The 23,438-nt window shown below is 48.7% G+C and overlaps 6 protein-coding genes across 6 annotated transcripts; 3 read left to right on the forward strand and 3 right to left on the reverse strand.

Annotated features, from left to right (window-relative positions):
• Positions 1–223: 223 nt before the first annotated feature.
• FSUBG_7776 (mediator of RNA polymerase II transcription subunit 14) lies at positions 224–3,394 on the reverse strand (the record flags this gene model as incomplete). The annotated part of the gene is made up of 3 exons (XM_036686114.1): positions 224–1,616; positions 1,676–2,862; positions 2,915–3,394. 3 exons carry the CDS (start codon positions 3,392–3,394, stop codon positions 224–226), a joined length of 3,060 nt encoding a protein of 1,019 aa, XP_036536698.1.
• A 560-nt stretch (positions 3,395–3,954) lies between these two features.
• Positions 3,955–6,324, reverse strand: FSUBG_7777 (glucose-6-phosphate 1-dehydrogenase; the record flags this gene model as incomplete). Its single annotated transcript, XM_036686115.1, has 7 exons — positions 3,955–4,006; positions 4,420–4,531; positions 4,581–5,520; positions 5,573–5,917; positions 5,973–5,993; positions 6,068–6,140; positions 6,317–6,324. The coding sequence occupies 7 exons, from the start codon at positions 6,322–6,324 to the stop codon at positions 3,955–3,957; spliced, it is 1,551 nt and encodes a 516-aa protein (XP_036536699.1).
• Positions 6,325–9,193: 2,869 nt separating this feature from the next.
• On the forward strand, positions 9,194–9,915 carry FSUBG_7778 (RPL33B; the record flags this gene model as incomplete). The annotated part of the gene is made up of 4 exons (XM_036686116.1): positions 9,194–9,218; positions 9,329–9,338; positions 9,504–9,757; positions 9,818–9,915. The coding sequence occupies 4 exons, from the start codon at positions 9,194–9,196 to the stop codon at positions 9,913–9,915; spliced, it is 387 nt and encodes a 128-aa protein (XP_036536700.1).
• Positions 9,916–15,556: 5,641 nt separating this feature from the next.
• FSUBG_7779 (uncharacterized protein) lies at positions 15,557–16,896 on the forward strand (the record flags this gene model as incomplete). Its single annotated transcript, XM_036686117.1, has 4 exons — positions 15,557–15,836; positions 15,901–15,984; positions 16,037–16,153; positions 16,205–16,896. The coding sequence occupies 4 exons, from the start codon at positions 15,557–15,559 to the stop codon at positions 16,894–16,896; spliced, it is 1,173 nt and encodes a 390-aa protein (XP_036536701.1).
• A 651-nt stretch (positions 16,897–17,547) lies between these two features.
• Positions 17,548–18,032, reverse strand: FSUBG_7780 (vacuolar ATPase assembly integral membrane VMA21; the record flags this gene model as incomplete). The annotated part of the gene is made up of 3 exons (XM_036686119.1): positions 17,548–17,675; positions 17,725–17,816; positions 17,938–18,032. 3 exons carry the CDS (start codon positions 18,030–18,032, stop codon positions 17,548–17,550), a joined length of 315 nt encoding a protein of 104 aa, XP_036536702.1.
• An 803-nt stretch (positions 18,033–18,835) lies between these two features.
• FSUBG_7781 (helicase of the Snf2 Rad54 family) lies at positions 18,836–21,954 on the forward strand (the record flags this gene model as incomplete). Its single annotated transcript, XM_036686120.1, has 2 exons — positions 18,836–20,738; positions 20,789–21,954. 2 exons carry the CDS (start codon positions 18,836–18,838, stop codon positions 21,952–21,954), a joined length of 3,069 nt encoding a protein of 1,022 aa, XP_036536703.1.
• Positions 21,955–23,438: the final 1,484 nt, after the last annotated feature.

Here is a 23,438-nt window from a genome sequence, read left to right on the forward strand (position 1 = left end):
CATTATCTACCCAACTCGCGGTTGTGTTGGCCTGACCCATAATCAATATAATGGTATTCCGTGTTCATATAGAGGTATCATTAAGCTATCGCAAAAACACTCATCCGCTTTGTTTAAACCCTCCATTTCGCCGCTCGTCTAATGATGGTAATAAAAAAGTAGCCCCTCCAACACCATGGTTGATGGAAATTAAGCTCGTCGTAATATGTGCAGTATGTTTGTTTTACTCCAAGATGACCACCTCTGAGTTGTTCTGGAAAGTCGAGCCAGCCAGTGGCCGGATAGCTTCGTCGATGGCTAGAAGAAGGTCGATGATGCCATTCTCTGGTCGGCCTGCTGCTCCAGTGACAAGACCGCGCCAGTCATTGCCCTTCCCATCCCAAACAGGCTTGAGTGCGGCAGAAAATTCATCGTTTGAAGAAGGCCAGCCGCTAGAGAGGATCTGCCGCTCGATATGCCACCATGGCTCACCTCGACGCTGCTTGATCTGGCCGAGGAATGTGATGCTGCGCTGTACTTGTTGGTTTCCAGGGCCAGTCCCGGCAAGGAGATATTCAAATGACATCTCATCCGTTGAGTTCATTACAAACTTGAACCGTCCCTCACGACGGGCTTCGATATCGGACCATGCCTCCCTGATCTTCTTGAAAGCTTCCATGGTTGGTAGGGACACGGGGAGCCAGTCCATAAGAGCCCCAATACCATTAGCACCATTGACAAGCTTTTGCATCAAATCAGTGACTGGAAGATGAGGATTAGTCTCCTGCACCTGGATGTCAATATCATTGTTGGAGAGATCTAGTGCCACTCTCCAGAGACGCGAGGCTTCGGCGTTCTCGACCGCCTGTGATGCTGGAGGTCCATAAGAGAAAGTCACCTCCTTCAAATTCACTGACTCGGCCTTGATAAAGCCCCTCGCCTTATCCAATGATTCAAAGAAGCTGACAAACCGATCCACGGCTTTGACCCGAGCCTTCAGGTTCTCCAAGATAGATCGTCCGATATTTGAACGCATTCGTAAGCAAAATTCGCCCGTACGTGCTTTCCAAGAGACATCGCGACCAACCATGTGGCCCTTGAGCATGGCGAACTTGGCGGGTTTGCGGACCTTGATGATAGCATCGGAAACGCACATGAAAGAAACATCTGAGATGGGGCCACCTGCACCAGAGGCTTCTTTGTCGACAGGCTCAATACCTTTAAACCTGATTGAGACAATATCATGCGCCCATGGTTGCCTGGTTGAAATGCCCGATGTGGAAGCAGTTGGCGCAACTGGTCCAAGCCTGGAGGTCTCTGAAACAGCGTTGGTCTCATCTGCAGCCTTTGCATTATCCTTCTCCGCCATGTTAAAGACCATGGATGGGAAGATGTCTGAGAGAGAGATTTCGAGGGTTGGCAGTCGGACCTGCTGGGGAAGAGACCAGTTTCTTGTGTCTTGCAGTAGGAACTTGATGTTGTGCCGATAAAGCTCGTGTTGGTCCACTGCCTGAGCAATCATGCCAGTCGCGAACAAGGTTAGGTTGTTCCAGAACTCATCTTCAAGATGAGGATAGCCCTTATTGAGAGGAAGCTTCGATGACAAGCGATTGGACTGTCCATTCGCATTTCGGCTGCTATTAAACATGGTTAGTGCATTGCAAACACAGCTATTGGTACTTTATTCCCAACTTACACATCAACAAGCCACCACGCATCCCCGCTCGGACTCAGCAGGACCATGATGAACCAGTTTGGGTCCCAGCCAGTTCTCTGAAGCCAAATCGTCTTGGTCCATTCGCGGGTATTGGTTAAAGATCTCAACTCATCCTTGCTCATAGGACTCTTCTTGGTAGTCCAGCCTGTCGTGCTTCCGCGGCGAATAAGCTCATCCTCCATGACTCCACATCTCACATTCTCCAAGCAAGCTGCGCCGTCATCCGCCGGATTCTTTCCGTTATTTAATAAATGCTCATGTTGAATAGTGAACTTTGAATGAGGCTTGACAGCGAAAACACCAGTTGTTGGCTCCACAAGCAAGGATGCGCTATCTTTGTAACCGACCTGCATACTTAAAAATGAAGTCGCGGGATCATCGTGGGAGATGTTCAAAATCATAGCAGCATCTCGATTTTGGAAGCGAGGGAAGGCCTGCAATCTGCTGTGTATACTGCCCAAAAGAAATTCAACATGACGGCCAATAACCGTCTTCAGAAGGGTTTCGGCTGATAGATTGTCGGCATCGAAAGAGATGTTCGTGTCCTTCACCTCCTTGTTGTCTCGATACCATTTCGCCATCAAGTGACTTGACGACTTGGGACCAGGTTGGCCATTTGGCTTCCGGCCGCTATTGACGGCGATTAATATCCAACTCTTCGGACTACCAAGCTGTGTCCGCGAAGTCCAATATTGAATTGCCAGCGCTCGATTGAGTGGCTCGACCTTGAGGGTTCCCGTCCATGAACCTCTGCTAAGTTGACTTGCTTGTCTCTTGAGCTCGTTGAGCTTATGTGTAAGGACCAGTTCGTGTAGGAATTGATAACAGCCTAGTAGTCCGTCTTTGCTGAGGATATCGTTTACCTGCCCCTCAAGGTAATTCTTTAGGCCGTCAGGAATCGAGGATGCTGCTGGCTCAAAAGCGAACCGGAAGTCGATGAACCAAAACTGTTTTTCGAAATCTTCGTCTGCGATCGTGAGATCAACCTCGAATTCTCCCGCCACTTTAAATGTTACTCGGCCGGAATCGATTTCGTAGTTTCTGAAGTGATATGGGATCTTGTCGAAATCTTCGAGGTTAAGTCGCAATGATAGCTGAGTATCGAGATCGCTGATCCATTGAATTTGTTCCTGTCGTGTTAGGGGGGGTGGCTCGATATAGGAGAGCTAGTAGCAAAGTCAGCTTGATCGCCGTTGTCTCGCGATGCGCAAAACCTACATCAGGCATCCAAGCGGCCTCTCCAGTCGACAGTACCTGGAGGGCTGTTTTCAGATCAGGACTTGGCATTCTCGCAAACGTTAGGTCCCTTTTGACGTGACCCATAACATCCAGTGCTCCAGAGAACAAGACCTCTTGCCCTTGGAGGTGAAATCTCAGGTCGATAAGCTTGCTAACCATGTCGGCCTTTCGACTCCATTCTGTAATCACAAGCGCTTTAACCCATTTTCGATGCTCCCTCATGGCAAAGTTCAGTATCGATGTCTTCTTGGCAGTATTTTCGCCAGATCCGTCTTCGACGTCGCTGTTTGGTACCGTCGAGTTTCCATTCATGGCGGCAGTAGGCAAAGGCATCTTTGCCAGTGCGGCAATCTGATCTTGGAGCGCATTGTGAGTCGATTGCGCGAGTCGCGTAAGAACCTTGGAGAGTGGTATGTAGCCCTGAGTGATGTGGACTATTTCGCCGGCAGGATCGCTCATCCTGGAGGAGTAGGTGGTTGGTTGTAGTTGTTGATATCAGGGCGAGGTTGATGGCGAGAAGTCTTCAGATGCGCTGGGGTAACGAATGAAGACCTGCCAGGTCATGTGGAAAGGTGCGCGCACGAATCATACATAAGGTTATATAGTTTGGCGCCCTAAATTCTAATTTTTTCGTGAAGGATCGTCTGTGTACGAGGTGTCGTTTCGTCGGGTGAATCGTTTGTTCACTTTTGGAGGAGTCTTGCTTGTTGCTTCATTTGGCCGAGCGCTTGACACGCCTAGTCATGTGATAGGCCAGGTACAAGTCAGCACAAAGACTCTGGGGGGCAAAAGCAACTGTTGCATAATTTGTTATGCATGAATTCATTAGACTCACCATTATCAGTTAAAATAAAGAGTAAAGAGCGGTTCAGTAGCAGGGTAAATTTATTGCGTGCTTGGTTTACTTAGCACCTACACTGTGTTTTTTCTTATCTTGAGAAAAAAAATGTAGGAGACATACATCGGCATTGATGCCTCCGTAATATCTATGATGTCTTTATGCAAGCCTCCCGTGTCTTTCAAACCTTTGATCTCTGAACATATGTGGCGTCGACGGCCCAGACCCACAGCCTATTGAAGTATTGGTAAGGTAGGACATAAAGAGCCTTGTATCATGACTACGAAGTCATTCCTATCCAAACTGGGAATCATCAATTCAAGGTTGAAATAGAAATTTTCATTTGATTGAGCGATTCGTAAGCCATGAGCCAATCCCCCAATGTGAACGCATCTAAAAAGTTCCCAGAAGCAAATGCCCATCATTATGTCGCAAAAGTTACGACAACAGTTTCCATCGTTTTTTTTATATAGAGTAAATCATTGGTTGGTGTTTTGTTGCCTCGCCAGGCTTGGATATCATAGTCCGAAATCGGTCGTGACTCTGTCATTGTCGGGGAGGCGTGATTAGCTACAAGGATTAGCAAACCGCTTCTGTATTTCGTCGCACCCAGGCTAGCCTACAGGATGCAAGTTATCAAACTTACAACTTGTTAGGAGCAGCAGCATTGGTTGTTGGCCATTGGTAACCAGCAGCGTCGCTGAACTTGTAACCGTAAGAGGAGGTGAAGTCGTCCAGAACAGCAGGGCCACGAGAACCTATTAACAATGTAAGTAAAACTCAGCATGCCTCGCATCAGAAACATACCGTAAGGGTACTCCATGGGAATAATCTCCTTGTTGTCATCAAGATAGTGGAGGAGAGGGGTGAAGATGCGCCAGCTGGCGTCGAGCTCGTCGTCACGGACAAAGTTGGACTGGTCACCCTTCAGGCAGTCAAGGACAAGCGACTCGTATGCCTCGGGGATTTTGAGGTCGGAGAATCGTCGTCGGTAGGTGAGATCCAGCTCGGTAACAACAGTTTGCATGCTGAGACCAGGCAGCTTAGAGTTCATCTTGATATAGACACTCTCATTGGGCTGAATGCGCATAACAAGCTCGTTTCGGGGAATGTCCTTAAAGATACCCGATGTGACGTCCTTGAACTGGATTCGAATCTCGGTCTTCTGCTCATTGAGAGCCTTTCCGGCCTTCATAATGAAAGGCACGCCATCCCAGCGCTCGTTCTTGATGTAAGCAACGAGTGCACAGAAAGTAGGGCATCTCGAGTCCTTGGGGACAGTGTCGTCCTCACGGTAGGCGGGCTTACTACCGTCAAGAGACTTGCCGTACTGGCCAATGATGACGTTCTTGGGCTCAATGGCTGGAATGGCACGGAGAACGCGAACCTTTTCATCACGGATATCCTCGGCGTTGAAAGAGATGGGCCTCTCCATAGCCAAGAGAGTAAGGACCTGGAGGAGATGGTTCTGCATGACATCGCGAACAATACCGAACTCGTCAAAGTAGCCACCGCGACCCTCGGTACCAAAGGGCTCTTTGAAGGTGATCTGGACATTGTCGATGTGGTGTCGGTTCCATGTGGCGCCGAGGAATGAGTTGCCAAATCTGAGAATCAGAATGTTCTTGACCATCTCCTTACCAAGGTAGTGGTCAATTCGGAACAGCTCCTGCTCGTTCCAGTCAGGCTCGAGTGACTTTTGAAGCTCTCGGGAGCTAGCAAGGTCCTTGCCGAAGGGCTTCTCGACCTGCATGGATGGTTAGCCAACCTTGACCCATGATGAGGGTATTTCCACTCACAATCACACGCGCGACACCGTTCTTGGGGTAGCAAATCTTCTTCAGGTGCTGTGAAACAATGGTGAAGACACTGGGAGGCAGCGCCATGTAGAAAAGACGGTGGTTCTCGGGGCGGCCCTGCTCAACCTCCTGGAGGTGTTGCTCCAAACCCTGGAAGGACTCATCCTTGTCGTACTGACCCGAGACGTAGGTGCAAAGCCCGGCGAACTCCTCGAGTTGCTGCTCAATCTCCTTTGTGGGTGTCTTTATGTATGACTTGATGCGTCGAATGTATTCATCGTGATCCATCTTAGTGCGGGCATATCCAACAATCTTGACATCCTTGGGCAGGAACTGGTTTCGATACTGAGGACATGTTAGTCGAGAGAATAGCGCTCTTTCGAATGGACTGGTCGCTTACAAGACCGAAAAGCGCAGGGTACTATCATGCAGCAACATCAAACATGTTAGCACAAGCACATTAGTATGTGAGGGGCAGTTGGGGGAGCTCCCCACCGTCTTCTTTTTCGCCAGATCACCAGAAGCGCCGAGCACGACGATTGTCGTGTTCTGCTTGAGCTCCATGCATCTAGAAGAGAAACTGTATTAGTAAAGAAGTTATTTGCACTTGTGGTGTTCAAACATTGAGGCGTGAGGAGACGCGATCGTATCGCAAAACGCTCAGCGCGAGCATGATAGCTCGCAACTAGAGCGCAAAGCCATGGTGGGGGTTTTTGGAAGTTGATGGTTGAGGGGAGCACCTACGGATCCATTGTTGAGGTTCAAGTATGGACTGGGGAACGAGATACAACACAGAAGGGGATGAGGACAAGCTGTACAAGGCAAAGGAGAGAGTGGATGAAGTATGAGAGAGATCTGGAAGATGGGAGTGGAAACGGAAAAGGTGACGAGGTTTTGGGGCCTGGCCAGGAAGGTTTTATGACGACGGGAGCGTCCAATGCCCGCCGCAGACCTGAGCACAGCAGCTGAGGGAGCTAAGGTAACAATCCAAATCCATCCACCTTCATCGATAGGTGGGATCCCTGCGTGAGCGACGGGGCTATGATGCAGTCGGGTCCCTAAATTCCAGAAGTGAAAGTCCCTAAAAGAGAGTGGGTGGATAAGAGAGTGTAACTAGGTCCGTCCACTGAGTTAGGTACTTGACGTGGAGCTAAGGTACTCACCTACCTACCTACCTACATAACAAAGTCTTGCCTGGATCCGGTGATGAGGACTCAGGAAGCCATGGTGAGGAAACTTTGAGTTGGTTACAGTCATGAATGTGTACTATTACGCGGCGTCCTCGCGAGGGCATCATGCAGACGCACAGGTACCTAGGTCAGGTCAGGTAAGGTAAGGTAAGTTAGTAGGTAGCATAGCACAGATGTACCCAGCGGCGATTCTATCTCCGGACTCATCACAAATTACCATTTCACTTCTATTTTGCCTAAATTTTGCCTACCTATCTATACTTATGGGGTCCTTTTTAAACTGACACTGAATCCATCAATTCTTCTCTCCCGGGCCAATTGCTTCAGGCGCAAGCGGTCGAATCGTTTCCGTGCTTTCGAGGCCATGCTACGCAACCCAATGTCTGACAGGATCTGTCGCGGACTTGACGTAGGTACGTATGGTGTTTCCACACACTTCAACCCAGCAATCCCTCTTGTGTCTATTTGTCTCAGCAATACGTTACCAATATTCTTAAGTATCAGCTCTTTCCTCCCCTCTCATGTAATTTTGTGATTCATGACCAGGCCCGCATCAACACAATGGCAATCGTTGATAGGACACCCAGACTTGTCCATTACACAGTTATGTGCAGTGAGCATGACGAAGCATGATGCTTCTCCAACTAAACAATCCGACTTCTTGGTCAGCTTCTCCGGCACCCCCGGGCATCGATCCCTCACCGAGTCCTGTCCGTCCTGGCTTCGGCGGCGGTGGCGGTCCCTGGATTCCCTACCTAAGCTAACCAGCGAGCCGCCTAAGGTAGCCCAGTGCAATTCTATGTACCTACTCTGCCGCTCCCCCAACAAGGAGGGACACACCAAGGCCCACTAAGTCTAGGGATGTACAACCTGATTATCAAGACATTGGGGTGTCGGTGTTGTTCCCGTCTTTCACACACGGAGCGTCGTCCGTTACACGATGCCACTGCCGATTCCGGAAAGTGGAACAAGCATTCTCCTGTTGCTAATCTTGATGTAAATAGATCAGTAAGGCTCACTAATAAAAGATGACGCTCAGATACAGAACCCCCAACTGAATCTCGTAATCTGGCGGCAAGCACGTAGACCAGAATCCGGCCTCACGGCGCAACCGCGGTGTCTCAGGATCTTCTCCATAGTTGTTAGTGATGGAAGTCTGTGACATACAGCGCTTCGACTTGTCAGGCTGATCCACTGGAGACCCCTGGTCCCAGATATGTATCACTTCGACTGGGCAACTCCCAAGGTCTGCAAGCACCGAGAAACAACCCATCTAGTTGATTAAACTCCGATCATCAGATAGCCGGCTAAGAATCCGAATCTGCTCTCTTGCACTCCTGCTCGTGAAGGGTCAATTATTGATAAATCGTTTACTTAGTAATCAGGTATATAAGGTGTTAACAATAAATGACAGACCAAAGACATATAGAATTGCAACAGGCACCTACCTAGTCATTGTATACCTAGCCGTTAGCATGCCCAAGATATTATTTCCTCCTCTTCGCTCAACATAAAATAAAAAGAACTTAAATGTATAAAAATGGTGAGCTCATCCTGACCTGCCTTGATCGGACACCAAATTCCGAACCAGTTCGGTGCCAGGATCCACGAGAGCGCCTGCTCGGCCCCTCTCTCCCCGGTGTCGGCTTTAACTACTAGACCTACCTAAACCCCAAACCTTCACCATGAAATCATTGGGGCGGAAAAGGTAAATGCAGGAAATGATTCCATGCAACTTCTAATAACCAACAAGTCCGGTTAATCGAATGTAGTGAGCTGTCTTGAGGGAATTTATGGCATGGTACTTGAAATATATTCTAGACAGCCACAGAGAGCTAGGAGAGTCAACATTGTTAAGATTCTCGCGTCAACGTGCCACTTGAGATCTGAAGAGAGCTTCAAATGGTGCTTGACGTCCAGGCCTACCTTATTAGTAAGTAGGTATCTAGGCTCAGGCTGGACCAGTATTGCCACTAGGTACCTCCACGCTCATACGCAAGGACAATTTACAAGACAATGATAATGGGAATGCTGGCACCACGTTCACCGATTAAAGCATTATACAACGAAGTGCTTTCCAGACACAATTGATCCAGATTCATGTTTGTCACCCAGGATCAGCCCAGGATATTTTCTTCTTGGATTAGTTACTGGTTTAACTGCTAGAACTTACTATGAGATATCTGTTAAAAACAATACGTTCATCGAAATCGTGAATGCACTAGCCACAGCAGCCACTTCTTGTCCGCCGCAAGTGGTTCAGCACGTGATTTCTAGGGTTGACCAAGAAAGTGCGATTGGCGCACCTTCCCCACTCCACAGATCAATCACCAAACACGCACCTCACCAACGCGAAGGTCTTTCGTTCAAACAATCAGCTATCTACTAACCGCAGGTTGTTTGAGAGGACGGAAGTCATACCACAGTCAAGATGCCTTCAGAAGCCGGACACCGACGTGAGTTTATTCCCCCCCGCCAGAGAAGCGACGGGCACACACCGACTGGGCTCGACTCGCAAATCTGGAAATCTGAATATCGATGAATTCGTTGCTGACTTTGCCTATAGTATACGTCAAGTGAGTAAACCCTCCTGCCAGCCAGTCCATCACGCATGCGATATAAGAAGGACGTACTTGCCCAGACAAGTGCGCACTCTTGAGAATTTTCGATATCGATATTCCGCGAAGCCACGGCACGAACACAACGAGCGATAGAATTTTGGACTGACGATATTGGTTTAGGGGACGTCACCTGAGCTACCAGCGCTCTCGTCACACCACCCGCCCTGCTACCAGCCTGATCAAGATTGAGGGTGTTGATGATACCAACGCCGCCAAGTACGTCAACATGTGTGGGATGTTCCAAGTCGGTCTAGATACTGACATTCGTGATAGCTTCTATCTCGGCAAGAAGGTTGCTTTCGTCTACCGGGGCCAGAAGGAGATCCGCGGCACCAAGATCCGCGTGATCTGGGGCAAGGTCACCCGACCACACGGTAATTAATACTTGACCCTGTGAACGACGGCATGAATAATCATCTAACTTGTCTCTGCAGGAAACTCTGGCGTCGTTCGCGCCAAGTTCACCTCCCCCCTTCCCACCAAGTCTTTCGGTGCTTCCGTTCGTGTCATGTTGTACCCTTCGTCGATATAAAAAAAGGGCTTCGGGCTGGAGTTGGTAGTGAGGGCGGTTCTCATTTGGCTGCATTGGTCGAGGCAAGGATAAAACATATTGCCTTGCTTTGAGGCATTGAATTCAAAAAAGACGTCAAATCCCAACCCCCGAAAAGGCTCTGCACACCTGAGCACCTTCGTCTTGATGATACAACTTCATTCCCCTTTCATGAAATGGTTGGCGGAACTCGATCTCGCCCAGGGCTGTCCACTGGGAGGGGCTTCAGCGATGGAATACTTTTTGGTGGTTGGGATTCGGGACCGGTGTTCGGCTACGGTCGTGAATAGGGTACAAGCGAATCATTGATGAATGCCAGGTCCAGGGCCTCTATTACGGCAGTACACAGCGTTCCTGAAAGCTGGATTGTGATTTGACTCGTGCGGGGAAGTTTTGAGCCATGGTCGGCGTCTTATGATGAATCGGAAACTGCTTTTGAAACAACACATCACAACAACCTCTGATGGCTCAACTCGTTCCCCATCCCACTGCTACACAGACTCGGATACCTGCGTCGGGTTGCCTCCAAGTGTTATATGTAATGTGATACACTGCCATACTGTTCGTGATATGCCATAACTTTGTGACCGTATTCCACTCGCCTCCTGCTTCTACCCACCTACCAATCCTGGCCACATTGTGTATCTACTTGAATCAGCAGAGACCAGTGACCCAGATGCTTCCGACAGAGGTGGCTCGGCCAATGTATTCAAGATAATGTTAAGGACACAACACGTTATTGTCACACAGCCTCGGTACGCTGAAGCGAAGCATATCACCATTGATAAATAATCACAACAATGCTTGAAGATGTGAGAAGTGTTGGACATGCTGTAGAGGGGAGTGAAAAGCGAATACAAATCCGACATCCTTGGTCAACGATGTTGAGTCGAATATTCCATGTTCAAGACTCGTACTCGTACCACCTAGCAACATGTAGCGAACCTCGCATGTAAACCAGAGCGGTTCGAACAGTCCTCTTGTAGAGTCTGCATGAGGAACTTGTCAGCTCTAGGAGAATCAGACGTAAGTAAACTGTATATTCACACCCCAACTCATTCTAGACTCTCATTCCAGTATCGCGAACTGAGCATTTGGCAACACCGTCGTCAGTAGGGCCTGAAGTTCAGGTAACTGAGGTATGAATGATATGTTCGGGAAGAGGAAGGGGGTTTTCTATGATCATATCAACCCAAGTATCAATATCAAAGCAAAGGCCTAGTGCAGCAGTTTCACAGCATAGGATAACACATATACGGAATGCAATAGCGGTGATATCAATACTGACCAGTCATTCGCCGCGGCAATATCCCGTCAGAGCAGATCCAATTACCTTCCACTGAAAGATGCATTGGCGGCGGTCGGATCAATCTGTGTAAGTTCAAGCCCTACACTGTTCACATTGTGAAGGTTCTCGGAAAACAAGTTGCCAGGGCAAAACCGTTGCCGTTGAAACGGGACGGGCTGGATATGAGTATTCGTAATTTATGGAAAATATTCCGACTGTATACTATGTAGAGGCCATACAACTACTGCTCTTTTTCCTCCACGGACGGCGTATTTTTACCGTTCCAACCTCGAGGAGGATGGTTGTCGTTACGCCGGCTAGCAAGATCAAAACCATGCATGATAACTGCAGCTTGATTCACTCAGGCATATTATCTGAGGCGAGCCAAGCAAAGCCAGAACCAAACTCAGTATCATCAAATAGCAAGAAGGATCGTATGGCCTGTCTGGATAACGGCGCATTATGCATTGCGTTGGGGCCCAGCCGGAAAAGCCGGCCAACCATAGGAAATACAGGTATTTTGAGTTCAAGGCATTGTGTTCAACGACGAATGTCTTACAACGAAAAATCAAGGTTCAGATCCTGTCACTCTTCGTTAGCAAGTGTGTTTCAATGGGCGGAGTTGGGGGATAATCAGGGCAGACCAGAGTAGAATCGGGTCTATGTTCCAATACCAGCTCTACTATCGTCAGCTCCTGAGATGTATTCGCGACGTACAGTAGGAGCCCTATATCAATCACAACCTATAATAAGCCGCCGCTCTATTTTAGCCTACACGAAAACTCAGCATTGATCGTCTCAACTTGGTTTTTTTTGTTTTGGCACCTATTTTGCAGACCCTATCTTGAAACTTGTCCCATTTAGTAGAAACACGAATCCCATCACAGGATAGGCAATTCGACAAGAGAAAAATGCCATATATACGCAGTCCAGATCCTCGCCTTCAGGCCTTGCTCAATATCCATCGACTGGGGTATCATACCCTGGGGGTTGGAGTGATCAAGAGTCCGGCACGCTGACTTAGCAAGTCTATCAACTCGTGGAGGGTTGGTAGGGTGTCGTCCTCGTAGCCAAGCAACTAAACGAGCCTGGATCTTGTGCCTTATTCGCTGGGGCTTTGCATAAAGACTGACAGCAAGTTTTTCACAAAAATGGCGTTTGTGCAGCGTCTAAGCCAAGTTGGACAAAGGGCCGATCAGAAGGAAGCATCGAGATTCAAAATGGGAACCTTAGATGTGGCTGAGCTTGTACCCGACATAATAAGTATCGGTACCGCACCGTACCATATCATGATGGATCTATGCGCCATGTCGAAGAGACAACACCAGAGATGGTGTGTGGGAGCCACTAACACGAGATAAAACGGGGGCGAGACAACCCATCGACAACGTCAAGATGACCTGGGAATTGCTGAGAGAGGCCTATAACAGGCGGTGGTTAGTTGCTAGGGCTCCATTCCCAGCTCCCCAGCCTCCCCTGCCTTTCAAGAGCCTATGCTGTCGACCGACCGACCACCTTTTCCTACCTACTTACCAGGTACCTAACTCTAGAGTCTAGTGCTCCCCTTTGTTGTGCTGCATTGCACCTTGGCTCACACCACAGGCTACAGCTCAACTCAGTTCAGCTCTCACAACATGGGACAAAAATGCATCTGATCAGGTATTCATGCACAAACACGGAGCCTCAGAAGTCAAGACGTGGCATGGCATCAATAGCGCCATCCAGATGCCCATGATGGTTCTTGGCTTTGGTCGGTCGAGACCAACTTTCTGCAAATAGGTATAATCAACTAAGGTACTAACGTTAGAATGTGTACTCGGTACTCTGCATAAAGTGGGATACCTGACGGGGTGGTACCGTCCAGTGTCTATTGGAGGAGCCATTGAGTTTAATGGCTTAGCCTCCGGCTGACGACGATTACGGTTTTCACTGTAAAAGCCAACATCATCAGCTACACAGGGTGGTAACTGAATTATTAGCCTCGAATGAGAATTCAAGGTACCAAACTTTGGTGCAAGCGGCTGCAACTCTGCAGCTATTATTCTCCCCCATTGGGCCACAAAGCTCCTGTATCCTCGTAAATGGTAAGCAACAGATGCAGATGCAGATGCAGATGTACTGTATGTAGAGAGCCCGTATGAATGTCGTGGCCGTCACTGCAGCAGTAGCCGGGGAGGAAGAGGAAACGACGCGTCATGACCTGGTGATCCGGTGTATCTCGATACTCTCCGAGTATGGCCTAGGGAAGGCCTCTCTACCTGAGGTAGGCTCCCGTCTTCAAAAGGTGCTGCTCGAGATCTGATGCAGACAGTTTCGGCAGTCGTAGAGGCTCCATGCTGCAATGTTGAAGTTGTACGCGTATGCAATCGCCTCCAACTGGCCCTAGTCTGTGTATCAATTGTTCATCTATACCAATACCGGTGTGGTGTTGAGCACCAAATCGTTCCTTTAGTTGGTTTTCATAATGGAGTCGGCGAATACGGAAGCTGCGACGAAGCCGATTCCTACCAACTTAAACACGAACATGCCATCCCGACCGATGGGGAGGTGCCCTACTATCAGCCTTTAATAGAAGCATATCACCTCACTTAAACCCCTCTTGGCCTCTACGTAGTTTCCTCCTTCACTCTTCCTAAAAAGCTTCCTCACTTTTCACCAAGCAAAGTCCTCGCATCCTCACTCTCGCTTCCTCTGCTTGCTCTTGGTTGTCTTTCGTTTACTGGTTTGCGTTGAAGCTATCATCGATTCGAACCCATCTATAGGGGCAGATCGCTATTCAAGAACCTATCAAGAACCTACCTACCTAGACATCTCACCTGCGCATTCACGAGTAATTGATCAACGAGCAGGATCCCACTAATAAATCAACGCTTCTTGCACGTCGGATATCCCCAGATTTCCAGCAAACTGCATCTGGCTTTGCGGTATTAGCTCGATATCCAGTCGAATCCCCTGGCTGGCTCCATCAACAATCTTCGTTGCCCCTGGCCTCTGAGAAATTTCCAACTCCGTTCCGTCACCTTTTTTAGCGACTCGATAACACGCGAGGCCCACTATCGACCGGACCCCTGTCCATCAAAAACGAGCACTAAAGAGTCTCAGCAGCAAGCCACTCCGGACGATTCTTCCGATCAGTTTCAACGTGGCACGGCTCAATTCCCCTGAACTTCACGCCAGCCGACACTAGAAGTTTTCTAATTAATAGTGACGTCAAGAAAAGGCAAAAGGAAAAAAGAAACCAAACGAGTAATCGCCCAAGCCAAGCACCCACGAAGCACTGGACTTTTTCGAAGATCCCTTCTCCGACGGATACCCCAACAAAGTGATAAAAAAAGACCAATCAAAGACGAAAGGGGATAAGCTCCATACTCAGGCACTGCCAAAGAAACAACAAGCAGACCAAAAAACGGCAGTCACTTTACGAGGATCAGCCCCCAGTACGCCGATCCCACATCATTATCACGCAGCCGCAGGCATTAGCATCAAAACGCACCCGGCGCCGCTCTAGCTCGCATTTGAACGCGGCCTGATAAAGAAAATAGCGACTCGCTTTCCCACATTCCGGTCACATTTATTGGACTGCTTCACGGCCAGTGACAAGGGCAAGAGCTCAGTGCCTTTCTACAGATATACATCGCATCGTTCTCTTGCGCCGTTATCCGGTTGTTCAAAATTAAAGTACCAGTCCAGGCCAAGACCACAGTGCCAACGAATGATCACATTGTCCCGCGTACGGAGTCAGAAACACCCGTAGCCACCGGCGACACATCAAACCTCTCACCTCTCACCTCACTTTGGCGTGCAGAGTACGGTATCATCGCCCTGTCTCCTTAGCCACTCGTTCTTCATAAATCCTGTGGTACCTGGCTCCTAGCTCTTCTCTTACAGTGCAGGCGCCCGCCCACGAGCCATCCCCACCCCTTCCCCAAGCACCTATCTACTGGGATCTTTTCTGATACGATACGTACCCCCAAACTCCGACGCAACCGGGCCACACTATTGCTCGAAAGCCCAGCCTCTCATCACAGCCTTCTACGCCAGCAACTCTTAATAAATCTCCACTCCCAATATATTCGTCCCAGGATCCACGATAATTCCTGCTCTTCCTTGCTAGTCGCCGTTTGGTCTGGCTTTCGGTCTTTTCTCCCCGACCGCATTGCTCCTTGCAATCTCCAGTTTCTTATCCACAATCCCCATCGCATCGGTCGATTGCCTGCAACTCTCCACCCGCCTTATCACGCTGAGACTCTAATCGCCAAGCCAGGGCCTTTCTGAGATCCATTGCGGCCAAGCACCACGTCAAATAAAACAGTCGTCCCCCCAAGCGCCGCGACCATGGCTACCTCCACTGAACAATATCGCCAATATCCATCGCCGCCGTCGAATTATACGGCGCAGGATCATCAACAGCAGCAATATCAACAGACTGCCCCTGTCTCGCCGCGCAAAGGTTCGCAGAATCCGCCAGCCCACAACCGAACCTTCAGCTTTCATTCTCAAAAGTCGCATAAGAGTTCTGGTAGCAAGGACTTGCAAGAAACCCACGCCGAGAAGGAAGCGAAGCGTTTACATAGCAAAGCGGACCCCACGTTAGCTATAAGCGAAGCAGAGCCATGTATGTTAGGACGTCTCCTGAGTCTGCAACAGGAAGTTGAGGTCACATACTAACGCTACACCAGCTGCCATCGCTGCCATGATGACCGAGTCGAATTTTGCCCCTTTGCGGTCCATGCAACACAAGGATGCCTTCGGCAACTCTATCGGTGGGTAGACTCGTTAGCATAAACAACATGACACCACTGACAACTCATATAGCGGATCCCGACAAATCCAACCCGACTCGGAACAGATGGGAGCGCCCATTAGACACTATCCGTAGTTTCGAGGCCGCCATCGATGGTGGTTACTCACGCAAGTCTCTCTACAGAGCGGGTAAGTCAGATGTCTTGCATCAGATTCAGTCAACTTATTAACACCGCACAGAAACGGATTCACAGGCCAACTGGAACAAGCGGAATAGTTCTTATAACAGTCAGCCTCGCTTCCCTCGCGACAACTACTACAACAATCGCCCCGTTTCCTTTAGACCGGAGAATCAATTTGAGAATGGGTCTACCCGAAGCAACTACTTCGATGGGCAAGCTTATAGCAATGGCATTGGCACTGGTCCATCTCGGCAACGGATGTCTAGAATGCAGTCTGAGCCACAGTACCAGAGCGGCCACGATCAGAATATCTATCCTCTCCCCCACAAGGACCGATCATACGAGACGGTGACTTCTGCTGCGGGTAGTGGCAATTCGGATCACGCAGGCTATCAGACAGACCCTACGAGCAGCGACAACAGCTCAATCGATCGGACGACGCCGGCTAAGCGCCGCGAACCCTTCAATGAGTATGCGTCCGGCTCATATCAGCCTCAGCAGCCCTACCAGTCACGCCCTTGGCCAGCATCTGGTTCTGGTGCGAACAATGAGGGACAACCTCAACCACCTCCTCCTTCGCATTCGCAATCTCCTTCGACACAGGCTCAGGCCTCGATTCCACCGCCGAAACAGAAGAATACCCTTTTAAGGAGGACATCGACTCAACAGTCAACACACCAACCTCAACAAGCAGCAGGCGGGGACAAGCGCAAGAGTTGGTTTTCTCGTAGGTTCAGCAAAAACTCTTGAAAAGCCAACGGTTCAGTAATGACTGTCAACGTTTGACACGCACACGAAACAAACCTTATTATGCAACTACTTTCATTTGTCGATACCCGTTTTCTTTGATATTCATCGTCGAATGGCACGATTGAACAGTACTTAAAGCGCCTGTACTATTCGACGATTTTTTTTTCGCGATGGACCCCCGGAGTATGCTGCCATGCCTCGTGATTCGTCCCTCTTCTAGGGCAGAGCGGCAGATACTGTTTAGCTTGGGTCAGATTGGTTTACAGTTGTGACGACATGGTTTATTTTCCCCTGTGGAATAAGGCGAAGCATTGAGTTTTGTTACGGAATGGTACATTAGCAAACGGAACTGTACGAGGCGTTGGCAGGTTAGGCCTTGTGTAGCCAACCCTTTTGAGGGTATCCCTGAGGAGCAGGGCAGAGGATGGATCTACCACCACAATCATCATTAATTATACTCACACTTGAGACGTACATAGCATATACACGTGGCTGGGAAGGTCATCCAGACATGATGGTCCGCCCAAGCTAGCGAGGCACGGTCATGAAGATGACGTGAGAAAATAATTGAGACGGTTGCCCCCTGAGACTCTTATCTTGCCGGATAGAAATTTATGAAAGAGTGAATCAACTTTGTATATGACGCTGCGTCTACTTGTCCTTCTTGGTCTCTGGCTTTTGTTTGTCCGACTGATCCTCTTTCATAGCTACGATGATGTATCCCACAAGGACGACATTGGCCAAGACGGCGGCCAAGCCACCAGCAAGAGAAGAGTTTCCTGTTTGTGGTTAGTCTTGATGATGACACGTCTGGGTGAAAAGATATACCACGAAAGACGGTATTAACAGTGAGGAAATAGGAACCAATGGGGACCACAATCATTGCAAAAGTAAATGCTAGAAGCTTGTAGATGACTTGGCTGTCAAAATCGTCAGTTTGGATGGATGCGATCGATGTAGTGCAGTGTACAAGATGAGATGGGTGGCAATAATGGCGGTTTGAATAAGGTAAATAAATAAATACCTAGAGAGAACACTTACCTGGGAACGGCAGGAGCAGTACTAGAATTCTCATCGATGGGGTCATCCTTATCGAGGAAGGTCTTTTCCGTAGCAACGATGCGTCGAGTGGCCATTTTGAGAGTGTACGAGAGGAGGGTTAGGCTCGGCAGTATCGTCTTGAGTGCTGCAGTCGAGTTGAGGATACTCAATTGAGCTGTGAAGGTTAGATCTAGGTGGGCCCCTACTTGCACGTGCGACTAAGGTAGGAGTTAAGTAGGAGGAAGTGGGTTTGAGGATTAAGAAGCACTTAGCACGAGATGATCAACGCGCGCCATCAGATAGAAAGTGTGGGATTCTTTGTTCTCACAATAAGTTGAGACCCATAAAGAAAATCGCTATTCGTCTGACTAACAATTCAACCCGATCAACTTTGTTTTTGTTTTCTTCCGTCACTGATTCAATTGACTCCTTCCAACCTTTCTCTTTCACTTGATGCATCTGACACTGACGCGAAGCTGAATTTTCACGTGACTTCGTGATGCAGTTAATGCGGGTCGCGTTAAAGATTTGAGTGCACTTCCAAAAATCTCCACCTTCACTCGCTCACTTCACGCCCCTCCAGGACTTTGGATTGGGATCCTCCTGGCACTTGCAAGACCGTCATCTCTCACTCTCCGACTTTAAACTTGTCTTTTCTTGATTTTTTCCTCCTTTTCTATTCAGCATTCTCCTTAATGACACCGGCCTGCTACTTTCATCCAGTGCCCTGTTTTCTGTTGGCCGAACGATAAGAAGGGCAGAGAAGAACAGACCAAACGCTCAATTCGTTCATTCGCAGTGGCAGCCCCCGCCCTAAGTTAGACGATTCAGAGTACTGCTAGCCTCGACTTTTACTCCTATTGTTTCGTTTGCCCCTAATAATTCACCTACAATTATAATGGCACGAAGCTCTTCACCCTTGCCAATCCGGCATTCAAACGCTCTACCTCGCACCCCATCGCTCGCTCGCAATATAATAACCATTGACGATGCCGATGAAATAACGGACACGATTCCCTGCTCTCCATCCGCCTTTTTTCGTGACCGAGATACTACAACACAACCCACACAAGTTCTTCAGAAACCTGGACTTGCACCAATGCGAAGCTCCTCTCCTGCAAGCAGTATTGTGGAAGTTCCTGCATCATCACCCTTCCAACAACCTAAAAAGCCTACACCTCTAGGTAACACTCTTGGTAGTAGAATCGCCCCTCTCGGCACCTTTTTTCGTCCTCCGCAACGGTCTCCTCCTGCAATGACCAACAAGCGACCGGCTGTTGAGCCTATCAATCTCATCTCGGACGATGAGGACGACCTCACACCTCCCCGTGGCGATATTCGACCGACAACGTTTAAGGCACAGATCTCGGCATTCGCGTACAATCCTGAACCAGAGAGCTCGGAAAAGACAATCAAGACTAGACTCCGGCAGATTTATCATGTTTTTGGAGATAGAGTGCCCTCGCACAAGGCCAAGGAGGCTTTGAGTGCATGCAAAAACGATCTCACAGAAGCAATGGATTATCTCGAACGACAAATGCACCAGTCCAAACAGCCAGCGTCCAACACTAAACCTGGCAGACGTCTGATTAGCAAGGCCGCTCTCCAATCATCAGCAGCAGCGAGCCGAGCCAGCTCCCGCTCACGCACAGCATCCCTCAGCCCTGTAAAGAAACCCCGACGTCGACTAGTACAAGGTCTCCGAAAGACCTCGATCCCTTCGTCTCCAGCGCTCCCGTCATCTCCCCCCGCCCATGCCTCAAGCGACGATCCGCTAATTATTGACCTTGTTGACGATGGCCAAGAGGATACGTATCAGGCGGAGGCATCGCCAGAGCCTTCAGACGATGAGGATGATCGGGTGCTGACTTGTCTCAACACAAGCACCGTCCAAGAACTAGCTGCCATGACAGGCATGAAGGAAGAGCAACTTACTTGTATGATCGAGAAGCGACCTTTTGATGACATCTCCAAGGCTAGGCGTGTCACCGTCGGTAAAAAGCCTGGTGCCCGAAAGGCTTCCAAAGTCAGCATTGGAGAGAATGTTGTGGAGGCTGTCGAGGTCTTTATTGATGCAGTTGCTGCAATCGACAATGTTGTCGGCAAGTGTGACCGCGATGCAAAAGATATCAGACAGCAGCTTGATACCTGGGATATCGATACGTTCGGGCATAGTAAGCGAGAGCGAAGCCAAAACTCGGACGATCTGCCTCCAACCCCTACAAGCATCAGCGCGCCCAGATACGTGCGCCCACCTATTGCCCAACAGCCCAAGTACATGGATGGATATTGCCAGATGAAACCTTTCCAGCTTGTAGGCCTTAATTGGATGTCCCTCCTCTACAAGTTTAACATAGGCTGTATCCTTGCCGATGAGATGGGGCTGGGCAAGACTTGTCAAGTCATTTCACTCATTTGCCACCTTGTTCAGGATTATGAGGAGAGCAAAGGAAGAAAAGGAAATCGTCCTTGGCCGAATCTCATTGTCGTTCCCCCAAGTACCTACAACAACTGGCTAGGAGAATTTGAGAAATTTGCTCCAGACCTCTCGGTGATCGGATACCGAGGCTCTCAGGCAGAGCGAGCTGAGATCGCATATGAGATCGAACATGATCCTGAAGCCTTCCACGTCGTGCTTGCGACATACTCACAGATCAATAACGACGCGGATATTGAGGCTATGCAGTCTATTGGAATGCACACTGCCATTTTTGACGAAGGCCACAAGATGAAAAACCCAGAGACCAAGATATACAAAGATCTTCGCCGTATTTCTGCATCATGGAAAATGCTCCTCACAGGTATGTTACCTCTGGTCTTCTCAATGGGCGCTTTTGCTAATGTTGTATAGGAACTCCTGTTCAGAACAATTTGTTGGAGATGACCTCACTCCTCAATTTCATAAACCCGACTATCTTCAATGGCTGTATGCAACACATTCAGTACATCTTTAGCCAAAAGGTCACTATCAGAGACGTTTCAAACGGTGCTTTTCTGTACAGTGAGCGTGTTAAGCGAGCCAGAACTATCTTGGAGCCGTTCATCCTTCAGCGTCGAAAAGATCAAGTTTTGTCAGATATGCCTTCCAAGATCTGCAATGTCGTCCGCTGCGACATGGACAAGAACCAGAAGCAAGTGTATGCTGAGTACGAGGAGATGTTCAAGCTTGAGCCGTCCAAGCGCGTCACAAAAGTCCGTGGCCGCGGAAATGACCAAAACAATTGCTGGATGCAGCTTCGCAAGGCAGCACTTCACCCACTCCTTTTCAGGCGCCATTTTGATGACAAGAAGGTTGAGAAGATGGCTCGAATCTTGATGGATAGCGTTTCTCAGGATGAACTCCGTCAACCCGACATAAAGCATCTAATTCAAGAACTCAAGGACTCTTCAGATTTTGGACTTCACCTCTGGTGTCGTGACTACCCAGGCCTTCTCGGAAAGTTCGACATCCCTCCAGAGACTGAGATGGACAGCGGAAAGGTGAAGAAACTTCTCGAGCTCATCAATCAGTATCAGAAGAACGGTGACCGAGTCCTTGTATTCAGCAAGTTTTCTCGCGTCATTGAGCTGCTGCAGGAAGTGCTCGATCAGCAGAATATTCGGCATCAAGTCTTGATGGGAAGCACCCATGTTGTGGAGAGACAGACGCTGATTGACGAGTTCAATGACGACCCGGATATTCCAGTGTTCCTGCTCACAACCGGAGCAGGTGGCACAGGTATCAACCTCACGGCTGCAAACAAAGTTATCATATTTGACCAGTCGGACAACCCTCAAGATGACATCCAGGCCGAGAACAGAGCCCATCGGCTTGGTCAGAAGCGCGAAGTCGAAATCATTCGACTTATCGCTTCCAACACAATCGAGGAGCTCATCTACAAAGCTTGTCAGAAGAAGATCGAGCTCGCAAACAAGGTCACTGGTGTTGTGACTGACGAAGATCCCGGTGTGACAGAGCAGACCCTCGAGACAGAGGTCCGCAAGATGCTCATGGAGGAACAAATGACGCCTCCTTAGGAAGGGGGGATGTTCTCCTGAGCAACTGTCCAAGAGCCCGCACGTTTCCCTACACACGCATATATTGTGTCACATTTTTCTCCACGATCTACCTCTATTGTAAGAACTTGATTCTCTGCGCTGCATAGCAGAGCGGCTTGTGTATCAACCTCGTTGGCTTTTGCGTTGCATTTTACGGTTTACTTGAACGGTTCATGCCCTGTCTTCCTCCCAGCATCGTAACCCCATAATGACGGCGGTTTCGTGTCTCGAGGCACGTTGATTCTTTTTCCTTTTTCTTTTCCTTTTTCTTTTTCTTTTTCTTTTTCTTTTTCTTTTTCTTTTTCTCTTCTTTCTTTTTTTACAGCGCTATAGAGGGTTTGTACGGTTTACTCATAATACTTTTACGAACTTCATGGCATGGCAGGAAGCAAGGGGTGTACAAGACGGATTGCTACGGATTCTAGAAACTCATGGTATTGCTCAGGTGTTGCCATGACTCCTACGCATAGGACCATACATAGATAGATCATCAGAGCATAACGTATGCTCCAGGAGATTAAATGAAATTCATATCACATGAAACTGCACTATCATTAAACAGACACTCATAAAAGGAGAATATCTAATTTCAATTCGCCATCAACAATAAACAACCTTTCTGGCGTTACCCAGCAACAGCTGTACCCCCCGTCCCGGCCCGTCGCCGCCCGTCCCATCCCCAGGCCCAGGCGCACGCTAAAGGCGAGAGATCGAACAACGGAAGAAGGATAGAAGGCGAGAATGAACAGACCCTGAAGTCACCTACCTAATGTGCAATAAAATCCGCACCTCACTCTAACATCGTGATACGTCCAAGTCCTACTTAGTACCTAAGTACAGGAATTCGACGGCCCAGTACGGTAGGTACAAAGGTTTTTCGTTTTTCGTTGTTTTTTTGTTTTTTGCAAACTTGAGGGAATTCTCCCACATTGCAACCAGTTTTCAATTGACCGAATCTGCTGAATACTCCTGGTGTGTATTTGTTTTCCAACAGTGGAAGCCATCAAACTGTCTGACTCGACAATCAAGTCCAAACTCAGGTTTCAACTCTGACTTCGTGGCATGAAACGTACAAACAGACTTAGGATGCTGAAAATTGGGACAAGTACCAAATCTCATGTATATTGATGCCCGATTCGATGGTCTGTTCGTGATTTCCGGAGAGACCGTGCGCCTGGTCCATGAGGAATGCGGGATGGGCGATAGGCGACGCATCTGAACATGCGGGTGAAGAATGAGCTGAAGAGGTATTTTTTTATGTACTGGCCCAGTTTGCTTCATTCCACAGTACCTAAACATCCAACTCGTATAATTCACTTGACATGTGATTTTTTTTTTTGGATAAGATTTCCTGACATGTCAGCCACGATAATAGTATTGGAACAATATATGGAGGCTGGCGCACGCAATATCGAACCCTGATGGAGACCGTGATGGTGTGTTCAAACTCACTGCGACCTATG

This window comes from Fusarium subglutinans (assembly GCF_013396075.1).
Source record: "Fusarium subglutinans strain NRRL 66333 chromosome Unknown NRRL66333_c0000101, whole genome shotgun sequence".
Classification (NCBI taxonomy): domain Eukaryota; kingdom Fungi; phylum Ascomycota; class Sordariomycetes; order Hypocreales; family Nectriaceae; genus Fusarium; species Fusarium subglutinans.